At 51.1% G+C, this 20,074-nt stretch overlaps 1 protein-coding gene across 17 annotated transcripts in view; it reads right to left on the minus strand.

The window, feature by feature from the left end:
- Positions 1–20,074, minus strand: part of MYO18A (myosin XVIIIA) — a 146,974-nt gene that overhangs the window by 46,291 nt on the left and 80,609 nt on the right. For all 17 annotated transcript variants that reach the window (XM_080982729.1, XM_080982728.1, XM_080982724.1 and 14 more), the window contains 8 exons: positions 16,480–16,621; positions 15,007–15,166; positions 13,616–13,802; positions 12,441–12,678; positions 6,714–6,823; positions 5,584–5,649; positions 2,981–3,109; positions 1,101–1,244 (listed from right to left, as the gene is read on the minus strand). In XM_080982729.1, coding sequence (XP_080838855.1) covers positions 1,101–1,244; positions 2,981–3,109; positions 5,584–5,649; positions 6,714–6,823; positions 12,441–12,678; positions 13,616–13,802; positions 15,007–15,166; positions 16,480–16,621 — 1,176 coding nt within the window. The remainder of the gene's footprint in view (positions 1–1,100; positions 1,245–2,980; positions 3,110–5,583; positions 5,650–6,713; positions 6,824–12,440; positions 12,679–13,615; positions 13,803–15,006; positions 15,167–16,479; positions 16,622–20,074) is intronic.

Genomic DNA, 20,074 nt, shown 5'->3' on the forward strand with positions numbered 1-20,074 from the left:
GGACAGTCCAGGAATCAGCATGTTTTTACATTAGTAGAATGTGCCCTTTTATTTAAAATGCATCTCTGGGTTATTTGTGGGGCATAGGAATTGGTTCATTTCCCCCCAAAAAATCTAGTCTGGCCCCCCACAAGGTCTGAGGGACAGCAGCCGGCCCCCTTCTGAAAAAAATTGCTGACCCCTGTTTTAGCTGCTCTAATGTGGAGTTGGAAAAAGAAGTCCCTCCTGCAATGATCCTCCAGTTAAATACCTGGCAAGTAGGGAAGACCTCAGATGCTTTTGATGCTCTGCCCACTTTTGGCAGGCAAGGTAATTGCTACTAAACAGGTCAGGGTTGGGGAACCTCCAACCCTCTGAATTTGGCCCAAGAAGTCATTCTGGGCACACCCACCTGTCAGTCACTTGATGTCACAGGATGTCAGGTGCAGAGAACCATTCTCCCTGACCGTAGTGCTACGTGCCAAGATTAGAGGTAAGGGGGTTTCTTCTCTCCAATCTCGGCATTGTCGCCAGCTGAGCTCTACTCAGAGTAGACCCACTGCAAATAATGAGCTTTAGCTGTGTCTATTACCTTCAGGTCTACTCCGAGCAGGACTAGCACTAGACACAACACTTGGAGCTAAACAACACAGGGCTAAGATTGGAGATTAACCTCCGTTTCCTTTGATGGTAAAAGGCAGCGGCAGCAGGAGAAGCTTATCGGTGATCTCAGTGCTGGACAGCGCCAAGATGAGAGATAAGCCTGGGCTCGCTCCCAGGCTTGAAATTTGAATCAGCGGGCATCATGCGATGCCAAGGGACCAACAGGCGGGTGGCCCCACCCACCTGCTAAAAAATGGCCCGAGGGCAGGCTAAAAACGCTTGTCCACCCCTGATGTCGGCAAAAGCAAGTCTTGCATGTAGACACAATGCCAGATGATAAACCCCTCGGAGGCAAGGGGGAAAATAAATGTAATAACAATTAACAGCCCTCCCTGAAAGCTTGGAGAGCTTCTGCCAGTCAGTGTAGGCAACACTAAGCCAGGTGGACCAATGACCTGACTCAGCATAAGGCTGCCTCCATCCCAGCTTTCCCCATCCAGCCCAGAGACCGTACGCACATCTTTGCCCCTGATCTGGTCCTCTGTGAGCTGAACTTCGATGAGAGGCCTGACGGTGGTGAAGAGTTTCCACCAGGGCCAGTTCTTCACCCCTTTGTTCTTCTTGATGTTCTTCTGCACACAGCGGATGGCCAGGTCTTGGATCTGCATCATTTGGGGCGGGGGGGGGAAGAAGAGGAGGAGAAAGAGGAGGACACCGGGTCAAGAAAACCCTCCTGGAAACAGCAGCGAAACCCCCCCACACACACACACTTCCCCAGTGGGAGGCCTTGGCCTGTGGGTCAGTGTGGTGCAATGGTTAGAGCATCAGACTGGGACCTGGGAGACCAGAGTTCAAATCCCCACTTGGCCACTGGGTGTGACCTTGGGCCACTTCCTGCCTCTCTCAACCTTGCCTCCCTCGCAGGGTTGTTGTGGGGTTTAAAGGAGGAGTAGGGAGAACTGCATATGCCACCTGGAGCTGCTTGGAGAAAGAGGTGGGATACAAAATGCAATAAAATACAAAACAAATTGAAAGCCTAAGGCGAGGGTGCATGTGGGGGTGTTCCTGAACTCTTCTGCGAGACTAGAGAGGAGAATCTGCAGGCAAGAAAGGGAGTTACGCTTTCCCATCTTAAAATTAGTCATCATTCCGTCTCCTTTATTACTGTTTCCCGCTGGCAAAGCAGCCACCCCCCAACCCCGGCCATAAAGCCTAATCTTGCCGAAAACATTGGGCCCGCTTGGCCGTCTCGTTTATGCACTCGGTAATAAGCGGAGGAGCTGACACAGCTCTTTAATCTGCACGCTAACGGCCTCTGCCCGCCCTGCCGCTGCAAAGAGCTCCCCCGCCCACCCCCAAGCAAAACAGGAAAGCTCGGTCGTGGAGCTGCTTGTTTTGCGTGCAGAAGGACCCTGGTTCAACCCTGGGGGGAAAGACTCTCTGCCTGAAACTCTGGCGAGCTGCTGCCAGTCAGTGTAGGCAACACTGAGCTAGATGAAGCTGGCTGCAAGATTATGGCAACTTCGCATTTAAATCAGCTCTTTATTCAGAACCATGAGGACTGGAATCTTTCTTTCTTTTTAAGGGGAAGGGCTGCAGCCAAGTGGTAGAGCTATCTGCTCTGCATGCAGAAGGCCCCGGGTGCAATTCCTGGCAGCATATTCTGGGAGGGGGGCGAGGCTAGGAACCTCCTTCCTGCATGAAAGTCCAGACAGCCACTGCTGCCAGTCAGTGGAGGCAATCCTGAACTGGATGAACACATGCGTGTGATTCAGCATAAGGAAGGTTCTGATGTTCCTAAGCTCCACACCATCCCAAGCCAATGGAGAGAGACAAACTTGCCCCTCTGTTCTAGAGCCCCTGCAGGATTCCTTCCCCACGCCCAGGACTCCCTTCCCATGCCTCGAAGAAGGTGAACTTGCCCTCCTCATCTTCTCCTAGGGATGGAGGGGACCCTCACAGCCGCCCCCTAATGTCATGAGAGACATCTCCCCCCACAAACATACACACACAGATATAAAAAGGCACGTGTGCACCCATACAGAGAGAGGGAAAGAAAAAGAGAGAGAGAGAGAGACTCCGTACCTGCTAGAGGATTAAAGATCCCTCTTCCCTAAACTTGGGGAGTTCCCAGCTGTGCTCTGTGCAGAGCTTGCAATCCTGGGCCTCTGCCCAGTGCCTGTGGGAGGCACAGCTGCCCATTTTAGGCCAAGCAAGGAGGCCGCCAGCAGGAGACGTAAACGCAAGAGGGGTGGCAAGAGCAGGATGGGGGGAGTGTGTGTGTGTGTGTAAGAGAGAGAGACAGACAGAGACATGGAGGCAGGCTGACACTAATTCCCCTTCCTCCACCCCCCTCCTGGACTTCTAAGGGCTCCCCCTGCCCCCACCCCCAGAATACCTTTCTCTTCTTGAAGTGCTGGCGTGCAAGGAAGCCCCGACAGGCCGCCTGGAAAAGCGTGATGTTTCTGCTCATCTGCTTATCCCGCTGCTCCTCCAGCTTGGGCAGTGTCCCTGCCCGGAAAAACACCTTTTTGAGGGGGGTGGGGGAGAAGATGGAGGGAGAAAGGGGGAAGGTTAATTCAAAGCACTCTATTCAAAACCATGAGGCCTAGAATCTTTATTTTTAGGGGAAGAGCTGCAGCAGTAGTAGAGCTACCTGCTTGGCCCGCAGAAGGTCCCAGGTTCAAGTCCCAGTGGCATCTCCAGGTCGGGCTGCAAGAGATCACTGCCTGGAATGCCAGAAAGCCACTGCTGCCTGTCTGGGCAGACAATGCTGAGCTAGGTGGGCTGTTGGCCAATGGGCCCATCTGGTCCATGATCCTGTTCTCACAGTGGCCAACCAGACACCCTTAATGAGAAACTCACAAGCAGGATCTAAGCACAACAGCACTCTCCATGGGCGAAGAACTTACATTATTGGGTTGTTATTGTGTATGCATTGCCTAAACACCATGCTCTGGGTTAGGGTAGGGTATTTAATTATATAGCAATATGTTGTTGTTATACAGTGGTACCTCTGGTTGTGAACGGGATCTGTTCTGGAGGCCTGTTCGCAACATGAAAAGAGCGCAACCCCGCAGTGGTGCGTCTGCACACGTGTGGGTTGCAATTTGCCACTTCTGCGCATGCTGCGATGTCATTTTGCGCGTCTGCGCATGCGCAGTGGCGAAACCCGGAAGTAACCCTTTCCGGTACTTCCAGGTCACCGCAGGACATAACCTGAAAGAACGTAACATGGAGCGGACGTAACATGAGGTATGACTGTATATTGAAAGAATTCAACAAATAATTTAAAAAAACAACAACAGGAGGGCAGAGGAGAACACTTTTCCCCTCCTGTGGCTCCCAGTGACCAGTATTGAGTATTCAGAGGCATCACTGCCTCTGACCATGGAGGCAGAGTGTGGCCACGGACCCTGCAAGTTCTGAGCCCACCTTGCTTCTGCTGAGGGGGATCTGGGAGCTAACTGCCCAGCGAGCTGCTGCCCAGCTTCTGCTCTGAGCAGCACCAGAGGCTAATTTCACTTTGGAGCTTTCAAAAGGGGGTGGGGAAGGAAGGTAGGGAAGTACGTGCCCAGCTCAGCCAAGCCTGCCCTCCGCTCACTTTGAATCCACAAGCTCCCGGAGCGTGCTGAATTGTTGTGACAAACCTTCGCTTCCTCCTCCCCTCCCACGCCGGGCAAGTCTGTCCCCTCGCATTAGCCAGCGGTGAGGCAGCCAGCAGTGGCACGGCTCTGACCGAGTTACAGGAGGAAGAGAGGCCCCTCTCCGATGAACCAAAAGCAGGCCAGAAACTGGCGTCCTCTGCCCTGCGTCCTCTGCCCTGTGACACTGGTGGCTCCTGTCCAATGAGGTACCCAGCCACACACACACACACACACACACACACACACACACAGCTCAGACCTAAGGGCAAGTCATGCCAGTCTGTGCATATTCTAGAAGGGGGGAAGCCAGAGAATGAAGCTCCCAACCATCTGCATTTCAGATACAGTGGTACCTCGCAAGACGAAAAACTCGCAATACGAAAGAGTTTTTCGTTTTTTGAGTTGCTTCGCAAGACGAATTTCCCTCTGGGCTTGCTTCGCAAGATGAAAACGTCTTGCGAGTTTGTTTCCTTTTTCTTAAAACCGTTAATACCGTTAATACCGTGCTTCGCAAGACGAAAAATTCGCAAGACGAAAAAACTCGCAGAACGAATTAATTTCGTCTTGCGAGGCACCGCTGTAAACATTTCTAGGCCCAGTCATTTATTTATTTATTACCCGCCCTTCACTGTAAGGTCCTGGGTTTTTTTACAGCATGAAAAACAACATTGAAAACAATTTACAGCAACTTGCAACCATACAAATAAGGTGAGTCCTAAAAACATACACCTCATGTGTCAAATGTCAGGGGAAAGAGGGGCGTATTCAGGATTTGCCAAAAGCTGTATAAGGAAGGTGCCAGATGCAACTCTGTGAGGAGGGCGCTCCACAGCTTAGGGGCTGCCACAGAGAAGGCCCTCTCCGCCTGGGCCACCACCACCCAAGCTTCTGAGGGCGAAGGCACTGCCAAATGCTTGCTGCAGTTTGGACAAGCTGAAGCTTACGAGTCATCTTCAAGGGCAGCCCCACATAGAGTATGTTGCAGTAGTCTAGCCTGGAAGTTACCAGGACATGAGGTAGGCTGACAAAGTCATGCTCCAGCACACCGAGGGGCCTGATGAGCCCCCCCCCCCCAGTCCTTTCGACTCAGCCTTTAAGGCTTGTTCCAGACAAGCCAAGTTCACCTGCCCTATACTTCTCTGAAGGCTCTGAGCATCAACTGATTCTAGGGCCTTGCAAAGAAGTGTGCCTTTGCCCACACAATCGGATTTCTCCAGACACCCCTTCCCAACCCTCCCACCTGGAGGGGACACAGTCCACCGTTCACAGCCTGGCCACAGACCTTTCTCCAACAACCCCCCCCCCCCGAGTGAGGAGACAGGCCCCTCCCTGAAGGCACACAGGTTGGTCTTACCCGGCTCAGGCCCATGTGGAAGCTGCTCTTCTCCAGTTCCAGCGACTCCAGGAGCTCCTCCACAGCCTAGGAAAGGGGGGCGGGAGAGAGAAAGGCGCATCAAGCCCCAGCAACCACATTAGCAGAGGGCATGCTGGGAAGTGCAGCCAATAACTGGAGACCAGCTGCAGAGTGCCAGCTTTCCATGCAGCTCAAGGGCAGCTCCAGGTGTGGCTGGCAGAGGCTGCTAACCGAAACCCAGTGGAGCCCTCTGCCAGTGTAGACAACACTGGTCTGGATAGCCTAACAGTCTGGTTTTATAGAAGACAGTTTTCTGTTTTGGTTTGGTTCTTGTTTCCATTATGTATTTTGTGTTTTTATATTCTATTTTTATTTTGTGAATTGCCCTGAGATCTACGGATGAAGGGCGGTATACAAATTTCATTAAAAATAATAATTTCGTAAAAATTGTATGTTGCTTTTGTTAAAAAACAACAACTGATTAAACGGGCAAAATTTTTTGGTTATAATATACAGACAGAGCAGTGGGAACATATGTGGACTATATATTTTTCAAATATATAAAAGGATGTCACATAGAGGAGGGAGAAAGGTTGTTTTCTGCTGCTCCAGAGAAGCGGACACGGAGCAATGGATCCAAACTACAAGAAAGAAGATTCCACCTAAACATTAGGAAGAACTTCCTGACAGTAAGAGCTGTTTGACAGTGGAATTTGCTGCCAAGGAGTGTGGTGGAGTCTCCTTCTTTGGAGGTCTTTAAGCAGAGGCTTGACAACCATATGTCAGGAGTGCTCTGATGGTGTTTCCTGCTTGGCAGGGGGTTGGACTCGATGGCCCTTGTGGTCTCTTCCAACTCTATGATTCTATGATTCTAAGAGGTTTAAATTTACATTGGGTTATGATCTTAAAGGGAACTTCATAAAATGATGTACTCCTGGGAATCTATTTAGAATGTATATCAGTGTTTCAAGTGTTTGCTGGAAGGCAGCTTCCGATGTAGCTGTGCTGCTCCCCACGCCTAGACAGGCCGCACAGGACCCTGTTAGTGCCCAAAGAGTTCTGGGCCCGTTTCCTGACTGTCCATTGCACATGCAGCCGCCCCTTCTTCTCAGCTTCAATAGCCTACATACCCGCCTCTCATCTGTGACGATGTAATTGCGCCCGTGCTTCTTGGTCAGGTGAGGGGCCAGGACGTCAAAGCGCCGCCGGAACTCCGCAAAGACCATGTGGTCGGGGTAGCCTGTGGGGAGCGGCACAGAAGCAGAGAGGGGCATTAATGGAGCATGGCTGGAATGGGGAGAAGAGCACGGGGAGGGGGAAATGATACTAGAACTCAGGGTCCTCCAGCGGAGAGGAATGTATGAAGATCCGGGACTATACAAAATAAACGTCTCCCCATAGTGCATTGTTAACCTATGGAACTCCCTCCCACAGGAGGCAGTGACGGCAACCAACTTGGATGAGAAGATTAGAGAAATTCACAGAGGAGATGGCTATTAGTGGCTTCTAGCAGTAGGAAGAAGACAGATGCTCACAAACAGAGGACGAAGATGACAGCATGCTGTTTGCATCTAATAGCTAGTAGACTAAGGTAAACTGCTTCTGTACATAGAGGCCCCACTATACGAATTCATGGCTGTCGGCTGTAGGTTAATCATACAAGTTTTAAAAGTACATACAGGTTTCAAAAACAGCAATTTCTCTGAAGCACAGAATAATATTCTGTTTGTGATGTGTTTGTGTGTCACAGCCGGCATCGTCTTAGAACACATCAATACATCTTTATTTATCCAGGTTTTATGGCCAATTGTTTTATGAAGTTTTTATTCTGCTGGTTTTAACTGCTGTCTGTATTATCTTACTATTTTGTTCTCAATTTTCTCTCTGGGCTCCCTTTGGAGATATTTGCATGCCATCTACTGCCCAATTATAAGTTTTGTTTTTCAAGCACAAACATGAAAAGAAGCAACAGGAATTCTCTGCCAAAAGATTCTCTTGTGGCTTCTTCAAAGACTTTGATACATACCACCAGCTTCTTTTTTAAAAAAGCATTAAAACATCACAAAATTAGAAATACAGAAAAGCCAACACTTTAAAAAAATGGTTAAATGTTGTTGCCCTGCTAATAACCATATCAACAGGAAACAACAAGCCTCCCCATCTTTCATGAAGATGCACAAAAGGAACTACAACTTCAGCACAACGCAAGAAAACAAAGCCACAGGGATTTTCTGCCGAAAACATTCTCCTGCGGCTTTTTGAAAAAAGGCTTTTCAAATATCTGAAGGGCTGTCACATGGAAGATGCAGCAAGCTTGTTTTCTGCTGCTCCAGAGGGTACGACCCGAACCGACGGGAGTCAAATTATCAATGGCTTCTAGCCATGATGACGATGCGCTGCCTCCACAGCTAGAGGCAATGATGCTTCCAAATGCCAGTCGCTGGAGATCGCAGGAGGGCAGAGGGCTCATGTGAGGGTTGACCACAGGTCTCTGGCTGGCCGCTGTGAGAGGAGGAGGAGGAGGCTCCACTAGGTGGGCCTGATCCAGAAGGTTCTTATGTTCTTAAAGGAGATTCCAACTGAAATGTAGGAGGAATTTCCCGATGGCAAGAGCCGTCCGACAGCGGAAAGGGCTCCCTTGGAAAGTGGTGGACTCTCCTTCACTGGAGGTGGTCATCTGTTCAGGAATTTTAAACTATTCCTCCTGCACTGCATGGGGTTGGACTAGATGACCCCTGGAGTTCCCCCTCCCAGCTCTACAATTCTATGATTCATTGGAGATTTTTAAACAGAGGGCAGATAGCCACCTGTCCGGGATTTTCACAATGCGATTTCTGCATTGCAGGAGGGTTATACTAGGTGAGGTCCCTTCCAACTCGACACTTCTATTATTCTAGTATACAGAGAGAGAGAGAGAGAGAGAGAGATGCACAGAGGAGAAAACAGGCATCACGCAAACTCTTCTGCATTGCAGGGGGTTGGAGTAGATGACTCTTGGGGTTCCCCTCCCATCTCTACAATTCCATGATTCTGTGGCTTTAGTAAACACTCGGCAGCCTACAGCGCAAACCAGAATGCACGTCTCCACATTTAAAAAGGAACGTATATGCCTCTGACAGCACCAAACGACGAGGGTAAAACACAAACACACACCGACACGGAGGAAGGAGCTAGGTGACCAGGCCTTTGCTTGCTAACTTCCCTGCAGCTCCCATTCAACCCAAAACCAGTAGACTGACAGAGGATTGGTCCGCCCCACGCTCAAATTCCAAATATGGCCATGAGGAGGGAGAGGAGGCTCCCCCTGGCATGGAAAAACTTGGCTGGCATGCTGAGATCAGCCAGGGAGTCATCTGAGACACAGAGCAGGAGAACGACCCACCCCTCCCCAAAGGCCTCACTATAAGACGGCGCTCAGCGTGTCAATTGCCATCTTTGGTTGTGCAGCAGCTCTCTGGGATGGGGGGAGAAGCTTCAGCCCGCAAGGTGCGGCGGCGTTTGATGACACGCAACACCCCCAGAACTGAGCCTTGCAGGAGGCAACCGTCCAGGGGTGCAGAGCTTGTTTAGAAACAGAACGACATTCACAAGCGGCACCTCAGCAAACTTCTCATCTCGCAGTTAAGAGTCTAAACACTGGATTAGGGCTCGGATCTCCAGGGGAGATAAAAGCTTGAGTGCGCAAGAAAAACAAATGGTTCCCCAGAAGCGGGGAGGGAAGAGCAATGGGAAGATGCCTTACACTAGGCCAGATGTGTTCATCTAAGCCCTGTTTTGCCTACTCTGACTGGCAGTGACTCTCCGAGGGAGCTCAGGCAGAGAGAGAGGACATGCTCTGTTGCAGCTGGGGCAGAGGAAGGTGCCGGCCGTGCCTCTGCAGATGCACTAAGTTTTTAAACTACAGTGGTACCTCGGTTTAAGAACAGCCCTGTTTACGAACTACAGTGGTACCTCGGGTTAAGAACTTAATTTTTCCAAAGGTCCATTCTAAATCTGAAACTGTTCTTAACCTGAAGCACCACTTTAGCTAATGTTGCTGGGTGATTTCTGTTCTCATCCTGAAGCAAAGTTCTTAACACAAGGTAATATTTCTGGGTTAGCAGAGTCTGTTACCTGAAGCGTCTGTAACCTGAAGCGTATGTAACCCGAGGTACCACTGTATTGGATTTATGAACTCCGCAAAACCAGAAGTAGTGTCCCGGTTTGCGAACTTTACCTCAGTCTAAGAATGGAAGCCAAATGGTGGAAGGGCACGGGCGGCAGGAGGCCTCATTAGGGAACGCACGCCTTGGTTTAAGAACAGTTTCGGTTTAAGAACGAACTGTATATTGTTTACTAAAGTCAAAGCTATGTGCAAAGATTCCTTCCCACCCCCCCCAAAAAAAATCTCCCTTCACTCAATGAGTGGGGGATGAGTTATGGCCTCATCTCGCATTGCAGCAGACAGACAGGAGCTGCATTCCAGACTGGTAGAGGCTCTGCAGGGAGATTCTGCAACGCGTCACTGACACAACGAAAGTGTCAATAGTGGTAGGTGTGCATTCCGCATTCTGCTTTATTAGTAGCTCTGCAACGTTTCTCCAGTGCTATTGGCATCTGGAGGGACGCTCACACAACTATTGTGCAACAGAAAATAAGCCGGTGCACTTTGGGCATTAAATGTCACAGGATTCCAGCAGGAAGGTTCAGGGTGAGTGTGGATTGGCAATGAAGCAGTATGGATGCCCCAAAAAGTCTTCAGGCACAAACACTACTGAAAGCGGGATAGTGGATAATTGCCCCGATACCATCATGAACGTAAATCAACCTGAATGCACCATTCTGAAAGACACCAGGAAGGGCCCAGGGTTGTTGCTGTTACTGCTATGATGATGATGATGATTATCATGTTAATGACCTGTCCTTCGCCATAAGGCCCCATGACAAGATACAGCATTAAAACACAGTATTAAAAACCAATTACAAACGATTTACAATTATAAAGATAAGATGGGTCCTAAAAGCATACACCTCAAGTGCCAAAAGTCAGGGTAAAGAGGTGTCTCTTCAGCAATTTCCAGAAGCTGCGCAATGGTGTCAGGGCACTTCTGTGGGGAGGAAGCCCCACAGCTGAGGAGCCACCACAGAAAAGGCCCTCTCCCCCTGGGCCACCCCCCTCCAAGCCTGAAGGAAATACCCTTCCACAGATGAAGGAAATACCCTTCCACAGATCTCAGCACCCGAGAGTGTCTGTAGGGCTGAAAGAATGACGGTTAAGCCCTACAGACCCATTCCGTTTGCACCAAGCCCTCTGAAGAAAGCCTGCAATGAAAGAGGGGGCTGCACCATAGCTCCCCACCACTCCTCCCCTGCACAGCGAGTCCCTGCTTGTTGAAAAGGGATCCATCCACACTGCTTCCCCCTCCTCCTGGCTAGGGACGTGGCACGTGCCCACCTGCACCCCCACCCCACCCACAGGCAGCGGGAACTAGAATGGATTCAGCTTATTGACTGTGTACGGATTGCAATTAAATTTATGGGCAGAGATAGCGATGTTGATTCTTCAGGTCTTAATTAATCATCAGCATCATCGACCAGAGCAGCAGAGCCCCCTCCCCTCCCCCACCAGGCCATTGATCTTGGGTGCTGCACACAAACATTGATCTTGCTTCAGAGCACTAACAACCTGGTTTTGAAATAATAAACACCAATTCCCCCCCACATCTTTCGGAAGGCTGAGTACAGGAGGGCACTTGTTCTGGGGTCTTCCCAAGGAGCAGGGGTGGAAGGGGATATGGACGGAAGCTGCCACTAGTGGTTTGAGGAGCAGGGAAGCAAGAGGAATAGACTACTAGCCACAGTTCAGAGGCAAGGAAAGGCATGTTTGTCAGGGCTATAGGTCTGAAAAAGCATTTTTTTTCCAGGTGCCAAAGAACAGTTCTGCTTCCCTGTACTCCTTGCAAATCACACATTTATTTGCATTGCCCTTACCTGCCCTCAATTGTGCTCTCACGCAGTCAAACCTGATTGGCTATGGTGCATCATCCAGTTTACTACATGCTCCCTGACTAATAAGAGGAAGAAACTGCAACAGCGGGGGTTGAATCAGATGGAAAAAGGAGACTACCCACAGATTTCCAAGTGCTTCTCAGGGGACAACTCCAACTGAATGTTGGAAGTGGAGAACTTTCAGGTGAGCCCCAGGTATTCTCCTTCTGCCTTTCTAATCCAAACACATGAGCATGTGGCCTACTGTGCCTTCAAATCTCCCCCAGATGAATGAACTGCCCTGCAGCCCCAACAGGATGTGACTTCAGGGTATCCAGGGGGTGGAATGCACAAGAATTTCCACTTGTGCAAAGGGGCTCCCCTTCTCCCCTGTGTGCCCTGCACCCTCCCCAAACAGCTCCAGAGAGTAGGGAAAACCTCTAGAAGAGATTGAGGAGGGACATGGCAGAGAGGAGAAAGGGAGAAATCCTGTGGCACAAGTAGAACGTAAGAACATAATCAGAGCCTACTGGATCAGGCGACTGCCCCACCTAGCCCAGCATCCTGTTCTCACAGTGGCCAGCCAGATGCCCCAATCAGAAACCCTCAAGCAGGATTCGAGCACAAGAGCCCTCTCCCTGTCGGCTGTTTCCAGGGACTGGTGTTCAGAAGCATCGCTGCCTCTGACTAGGGAGGCAGTGCATAGCCATCCTGGCCAGGAGCTATTCATACCCTGCTCTTCCTTGCCCTGATGCGATGTTCACTTAGCACTCCATTGGATACAACACAGAGACTTCATTACAGGCGGGGGCAGAGCGACGCTTCCTCCTCCCACAGCACTTGCCTGCAGGTGATCACAACACAACTGCTCCAGGGGGGCAGGTACCAACCTTGGCGGTACATCCGAAGGGCATCGAGGAGCCGGGAGCCCCGGATCTGGGCCCTCAGGAGGGGTATGTCCAGCTGCATGAGGCCGGCCTCACAGTGCTCCCCGTGCAGGTCCAGCTCGCTGGTGCTCACTCTCCGCGTGCACAGCCCTCTGGAGTCCCCGCTCCAGCTGTCCGCCTTGGGAAGGAAGCAGTGGACAAAGTGCAGCTTGGACTTCTTGAGGGTGTCGATCAGCGCGTCCTGAAGGGAAGGAGTAGGGAATTAGTTGAGGGCGTCTATGATGGGATGGATCAGCCCTCTCTGCAGACCCCAGGATCCAGCTAAAGGGATCTGCAGAGGGCCGCGAGTGTGCTTGTGTGTGCTCTGAGTAGCCTGATCTGCTGTGGCAGGTCAGGTGGCAATCATGCCAAACTCAGCCAACCAGTAAGGGGGCAACCGCATCAGCTCTGCTGTGACAGGCCAGCTCCATCAGTCCTCCTCTCCCTCTACTGTCACCCAGAAGCACCCATTCCAGCAAACTTCCTCAGAGGGAGAGATAGGAAGCAGAAGGTTCCTTCTATCAGCTCTTGCCAAAAGCCCAGCTCCATCAGGCACCTCCGGCCCCTGTACTGTGGCTGTTGGTCATTATAGGAACTATAGCTTAGAAATTGATGCTTGAGTTTTCATTTTCATTTCCCTCATCCCTCCCTCTTTCCCCTTGCATATCATGCTTTTTAGACTGTATGCCTGCAAGGGCAGGGACCGTCTTGTTTTACCTGGCTGCATGTAAGCTGCTCTGGGAGCCATTTTGGCTGAAGAGCAGGATGCCAATGCTCTAAGTAAGTAAATAAACGACAAGCCCAAGTGCTTGCAAAGGCAGAGGGAAGGCCCTTTTGATCCCACGCTAGGAAAGGGACATCTCCTCTGCCAATGCAGCTGCTGAGCCCCTTCCTAGGAACAGATGCTTCTGTGGGACTGGGCTGCCTCAAAACAAAGAGGGGGTCAGATACTGAGGCAAGCAGGCCCTGCAGGGAAGAAGTGATCCCCGCCAACCTCTCCTGAAAAGGCTCGTCTTCGTTCTTGCAGCGTTTTCAAGGCCAGCTCGGTACTGGGTCACACTAAAAACCGCGCAGCGCTTCCTTCTGGGCACACACAGAAAGGCACCTGCTCAGCCACAGGACCAGCTACGGGGACTCACCACTTGCAGCTTGATCTGGATGCAGACCGACTTCTTCTTCACGGCTGCCACGCCCGTGGTGAAGGTCTTCCGCATGCTTGTGGCCCTGCGCAAAGCCAGCTGAGAACCTCCTTCCAGGCCAGCGATGGACCCAGACAGCACCATTCCTGTTCCAGCTCGGCCTGCGAAGAGGCTGCTGATTATTTTCCTGAGGAAGAGGGCAGAAGAGGGAATCAACACCACGGCCAGATGGAGGAGTGGACGCAACAGCAGCGGCAGCTCGCAGCCCAACTCTCTTCAAGGCCGTTGGGATGAAGCTGCTTTGGGGAAGGGGACTCCAGGCTGCGCTGATTGTCCTTCCAACCAGCAGAGGGAGCACTAGATAATCAGGGACACCCCCGCTTCAGGTTAGGTGAGGAAAGGAAAGGGAAATAAGACCTGCTCTGGGGAAAGAGAGGGGCAAGTGTAGCTTGGGGGCAGCATCTTCGTGAAGATACCAGTGTGGGCTTAAACACATATACAGACATGAGATGATGAATGAAACAAGTTCTTCTTAGACTGGGACAGACTCCCTACCTGAAACCCAGTCGCTGTCAGTCTGTGTGGACAATACTGAGCCAAATAGACCAAAGTAAATGATTCAGCAAAGGGCAGCTTCCTATACAGTGGTACCTCTGGATATGCACACCTCCGGTTGCATATCCTTCAGGATGCAAATGCGGCAAACCCAGAAGTATTTTTCTGAGTTTCGCCGCACGTGCATGCACAGAAGCGATCCCTCCGGTTGCAGAAACCTCAGGATCTCGGAACAGATCCCGTCCGCAACTGGAGAAACCACTGTATTCATCAGCATGACAACACCTTGCTTTATTTTTAGGATAAGGCCAGAGTTGAGCAGCAGAGCCCCTGCACTGTAAGCGTAAGGTCCCAGGTTCAATCCAAGGCATCTCCAGGTAGAGCTGGCAGGGAGCCCTACCTGAAATTCAGGAGAGCTGCTGTCTAAACCTAACCCCTAACCCCAACTCTAACCGGTCAGGACAATACTGAACTAGGTGGATCAAGTGCACTTTCCTATGTTCCTAAGAGGCACAGACCTACAGCATCCTGCTTCCCCAGTGGACAGGTGTGTTAAATAAAACAGGGGTTTGGCTTTGCCATAACTGCAACCCTTTCATACCTGATTTGGGGAGGAGAGAGAAAGCACTACTGTCTCATAACAAATGTAACTGATCTGTAGAAAAGACTTTACAAGCTGAAAAATGAGACAATGCACATACTTTTGTAAACCAAGAAAATCTTTAATAAAAACTATTATATATATTTTTAAGGGTGAGAGGAGGGAAGGAGGAAGGGAGAGGAGGGGTGACACAGAGAGAGCAAAGGAGAGAGAGGATAATGTGCTTGCAACTTACTTCTGAGACTCCTGCAGGAGAGTCAAAGTGTTCTGGGATGCAGGATTCTGCCTGACATAGTTCAGCCAGCCCGTGGTGTCATATTCCACCCAGTTGGTGCCATAGCTGTGCCCCAGGAAGAAGTGCCGTGGCCTACTGCTTCGGAGCAGCGGGTTGTGCCCTGCAAAGAGAGAAGGCAAGGCACAAACTGTCAAGCAGACTGCTCCTCGCTCACATCTGGCCTGCTTGGGTATGCCCAAAATCAGACACTGCTGTAGGTCCAGGACTCAGAGAGGGCTCTACCCAACGCCCCACACTAAATGTAGGCTTAAGGGCGCCTGCTTCAGACTAGGTGGTGGTGGTTGTTTTTTTGTGGGTGCCCTCTGCATTATTATTAATTTGATTTATTACCCAACCTTCACCCTAAGGTCCCGGGGTGGGGTGACAACAATTTACAATATGGCATGAAAACCAGTTTTAAAGCAAACTGCATGGCAATGTTGCAATAACAGGGCAGTGGTGGTGGATTTATACTGGGCTGTCTGCACATCATTCCTCTTTTGTTAGTTGTTCTGTGATGCTTCCCCAATGTGACGGCGTAATTGCTGCCTAGAGAGGCATTTGCACAACTATGGAGCATCAAAAGCTGACAACGAAAAATAAACCAGCACATTTGTGAATTAAAAGTTGCCGTATTTCAGCAGGAAGTTACAGGGCTGAAACAAAGCAGTACGTCCATCCCAAAGCTTTCCAACTCTACAATTCTATGATTCACAGGAGCAAAGAGAATTATAAACGGGATGGCATAGTACTGCTTTGATGCCACCAGGAGCACAAATAACCACGAATGCACGATAAAAGGGGCATCTGGAGGGGCTCCAAAATAAAACAGGCAAATGGCCATGAGAAGCACTTTAAGTACCTAAGAAGAGCCTGCTGGGTCAGGCCAAGGGCCCATCTAGTCCATCCCCCTCTTCTCACAGGGGCCAATCAGTTGTCCCAATAGGAAACCCACAAGCAGGACCTGAGCACAAGAACCCTCTCCCCTCCTGTGGTTTCCAGCAACTGGGATTCAGAAGCATCACTGCCTCTAACTGTGGAGGCAGAGCAGAGCCATCCTGGCTAGCAGCCACTGAGAGTCTCCTCCTCCTCCATGAATTTGTCCCATCCTCTTCTAATGCCATCCAGGTTGGTGGCCACTGATGCCTCCTAGTAGCAGCAGGTTCCATAGTTTAACTATGCAATGCATGAAGAAGGACTTTGTTTTACCTGTCCTGAATCTTCCTACTTTTGAAGGGGAGCGGGGGGATGCTCATATGGAAGAAGGCATTTCCTGAGACAGTCAGCAGAATTTCCTCCCTTTACAGCCCTTGTTTTAAATTATTTTTCATAGAATCATAACACTGTAGAATTGGAAGGGACTCCAAGGGTCATCTAGTCCAATCCCCTGCGATGCAGGGATCGCAGCTAAGGCCAGACCTCCTTGCGCCTCACCTTTCTTGTCTCCGTCCTGTGGGCCATAGTAGGTGAACAGCCGCTCCAGCAAAGTGTCCTCGTTGCCTCCGGGCTGCAGCGACTCCTCCTCCAGCAACCACAGCAGGCCGCGGGCCTCGTCGGTCCGGGCCAGGGTGCGGACCTGCAGGTAGGAGCCGCCCAAGACCCCACACTGTGTTATTAGGGTCTGTAACCTCCACCAAGAAAGCTGGGTGTGGTAGGACAGGGAGGGAGGCAAGGGGGCGGGGGGGGCAACTTGCCCAAGAGGGGCTGCCCCGTTCCTGGGGGCAGCACTGTGTACTGCTACCCATGTGTGGCACACACACACACACCCTGGGTATCCTCCTCCCTCTGCGTAAGCTGCACACATCGCCACAAGCCTGCCTGGGAAAGCCCAGCCCTAGGAGCAATGAAGTGGAGAAAGCCGGGGGCAGGCGGGGGCAGCCTTGCGCTCGGCTCCAGTTTTAAAAACAAATACTTTGCCCAGGAAGAATCAATACTTAATACCAGAGACAGGAGAAACACACATTGTCTAGTAAAATGTTCCCGCACAAGACGTTTACTCGGTAGAAATTCAATCTGGAGGCTTAAGCAGCAAAATTACTCCCCGCAACTCAGCGGGGAGCAATTGGAGGAGCAGCTGCTCTCAACACACACACACACACACACACACACACACACACACAGGCTTCAGTGCTGCAGCAGCTGCCACCCTTGGTACCTGAAGTTGCCAAACTCAGGAGAAAAGGGGAAGGGCCATCGCTTAGTGAGAGGGGGACCCTGCTTGGCATGCAGGATCCCAGGTTCAACCCGTGATGGGTGGAAATGTCCCCCTGCCTGAAACCCTGGAGAGACATAGCAGATACGACTGAGCTACAAGGACTGGTGGTCTGATTGAGCATAAGGTAACGTCCTATGTTCGGGACGCGGGTGGTCCTGTGGGTTAAACCACAGAGCCTAGGGCTTGCCGATCAGAAGGTCGGCGGTTCGGATCCCCGCGACGGGGTGAGCCCCCGTTGCTCCTGCCAACCTAGCAGTTCGAAAGTACATCAAAGTGCAAGTAGATAAATAGGTACCGCTCCGGCGGGAAGGTAAACAGCGTTTCCATGCGCTGCTCTGGTTCACCAGAAGTGGCTTAGTCATGCTGGCCACATGACCCAGAAGCTGTACGCCGGCTCCCTCGGCCAGTAAAACGAGATGAGCGCCGCAACCCCAGAGTCGTCTGCAACTGGACCTAATGGTCAGGGGTCCCTTTACTATCTATGTTCATAAGAAGAGCCTGCTGGATCAGGCCAAACGGGGACCACCTGGTCCAGCACCTTGTTCTCACAGGCCTCAAAGGGAAGCCTGCAAGCAGGACCTGGGCGCAAGAGCACTCTCTGCTCCTGTAGTTTCCAACAATTGGTATTCAGAAGCATTGCTGTCCCCATTCATGGAGGCAGAGCACAGCCATCATGGCTAGTACCCATTGATACCTTTCCCCTCCAAGAATTTGTGGGGTCCTCTTTCAAAGCCATCCAAGTTGGTGGCCATCACTGCCCCCGTTGCGGCAAGCAGCATAGCTTGACTATGTGCTGCACAAAGGACTTTCTCTTATCTGTCTATTTCAGTTCCTAAAGCAGAATCTAGATGGCAAAGCATCGCATCCAAATTAAGAAAATCCATGCATTCTGATTTCGTTTTTAAGAAGGGGTGGGTGGGGAGAATCTCCGAACAGGAGCTGGCAGTGGCAATTCAGGACGGCCCTCCTGGGAATTGCAAGGCACAAGCGTGGAAATTTCTGAGCCAGGCATGGACCTCGGCATCCCAAGATGCTTTGGTTTTTAATTGAAAGGGGAGAGGCGGAGAGATCTCTCGCCTCCGTGGCTGATGAGTTAAGACTGGCGGGTGGAAGGAGGGAGGGAAGGAGAGAATGGGCAGTTCTTAGTAAAATCCCAGGTGCTGGCAGAGAAACCAGCAGAACTTTTGGTTTGACGAGGCATAGAGTTGTCATGCTCTGCACTGCTTATATTCCACCCCTAAGAGAGGGAGGGAGAGAGAGGGGGGGAGAGAGTGACTTAAAGCAGGAGTGGGCAGAGATCAGGATCTACTGGTCTGTCTCTGGGCAATCTGCAGTAGCTCTCTCTCCCGTGCCTGCTCCTGGCATATAAAACAGGATACTATTCCTGAGCCAGGCCCATGAGTCAGATCATTGGTCCATCCAGTTCACTACTGTCTATAATAATAATAATAACATCTGGCAATAACCTATTAAACATTAAAAGCTTCCCTAAACAGGGCTGCCTTCAGATGTCTTCTAAAAGTTCGGTAGTCATTTTTTTCCTTTGACATCTGGTGGGAGGGCGTTCCACAGGGCGGGTGCCACTACCGAGAAGGCCCTCTGCCTGGTTCCCTGTAACTTGGCTTCTCACAGCAAGGGAACTGCCAGAAGGCCCTTGGCGCTGGACCCCAGTGTCCGGGCAGAACGATGGTGGCTCTCCAAGGTTTCAGAAAGGGGACATTCCCGGCCCCAGCTAGAGATGACGAGGATTAAACCTGGGATCTGCTGCATGCAAAGCAGGAGCCTTGCCAGACACGCTGGAGTCCCTCCTCTAAACCAAGGGCTGACTGAAGTAGGAGCAGAGGAAGCTGCCTCCTACTGAGCCACGCCATGGAGCCACCTTGCTTGGCTTTGTCTACAATGACTGGCAGCAACTCAGCCCTACCAGGAGATGCCACTGGGGACTGGACTGGGCCCGGGTGCCTTTGACGAGGGAGCCTGTGCAGCTCCGCTGTCGAGTTTTATCGCTGCGTGTTGGGCTCTTTCATCCCCGTCCACAGCAAGGAGCGGCCGTCCCTCTTCCAGACCGCCTCACGCTGATCTATTTCAATTGCCAATATCACTGTTGCCGTTTTCAATAATTTTAGTGTTCAGTGATTTGCAAGTAGCAGGGTTTGTGTGTTTTCAACTTAATGATTTATTTGGTTTTTTTAAAAAAAAATTATCTCTTGAGCTTGCCAGGAGTGCTTAGGGACCAAGAATGGTAGGAAATCAATTTGGAAATAATAATAATAATAATAATAAGGATCTGAGCAGTGGGAGAAGGAAGGCGGGTCTGTGACCCCAGCCCTCCTGGGAGTCATGGTGGGGTGGTTTCAAAAGCAGCCCCACCTTTTGCAAGCGTGCGTGGAAAGCTCCTTTGTTTGCAAGTAACTCACGGGCAAGAGGATAAGTGAAGTGGGGGGAGACATCCCTCCCGGCCTCCTAATGCGGCACAAACTGACGAAATTCATCAGCCGCACTGCTGTGTGCTAACAGGCCCCTCCATTAGGATGACAAGCAGCAGCAGGGACTTTCAAGCCTCGCCGCCTCCCCACTCCTTTATTGGCTCAGATGCAAACGGAAAAGGAAAATGATGGGCGCACGGGACAAACGGGAGAGCAACAGCGGCTTCCTTCGCTTCCGCTGCTCCCCACCCGACAAAGCTCCCTCCTCAGGTCGCTGGAGAGGGAGGGAGACCCTGCAGACATTGCTGAGCCGGAAGACCCATTGCATTGTCTATGTTTCATTGTTGTAAGCTGCTTTGACACCTACATGGTGAAAAAGCAGAATACC

This window comes from Podarcis pityusensis (genome assembly GCF_964106645.2).
Source record: "Podarcis pityusensis genome assembly, chromosome: 15".
NCBI lineage: Eukaryota > Metazoa > Chordata > Lepidosauria > Squamata > Lacertidae > Podarcis > Podarcis pityusensis.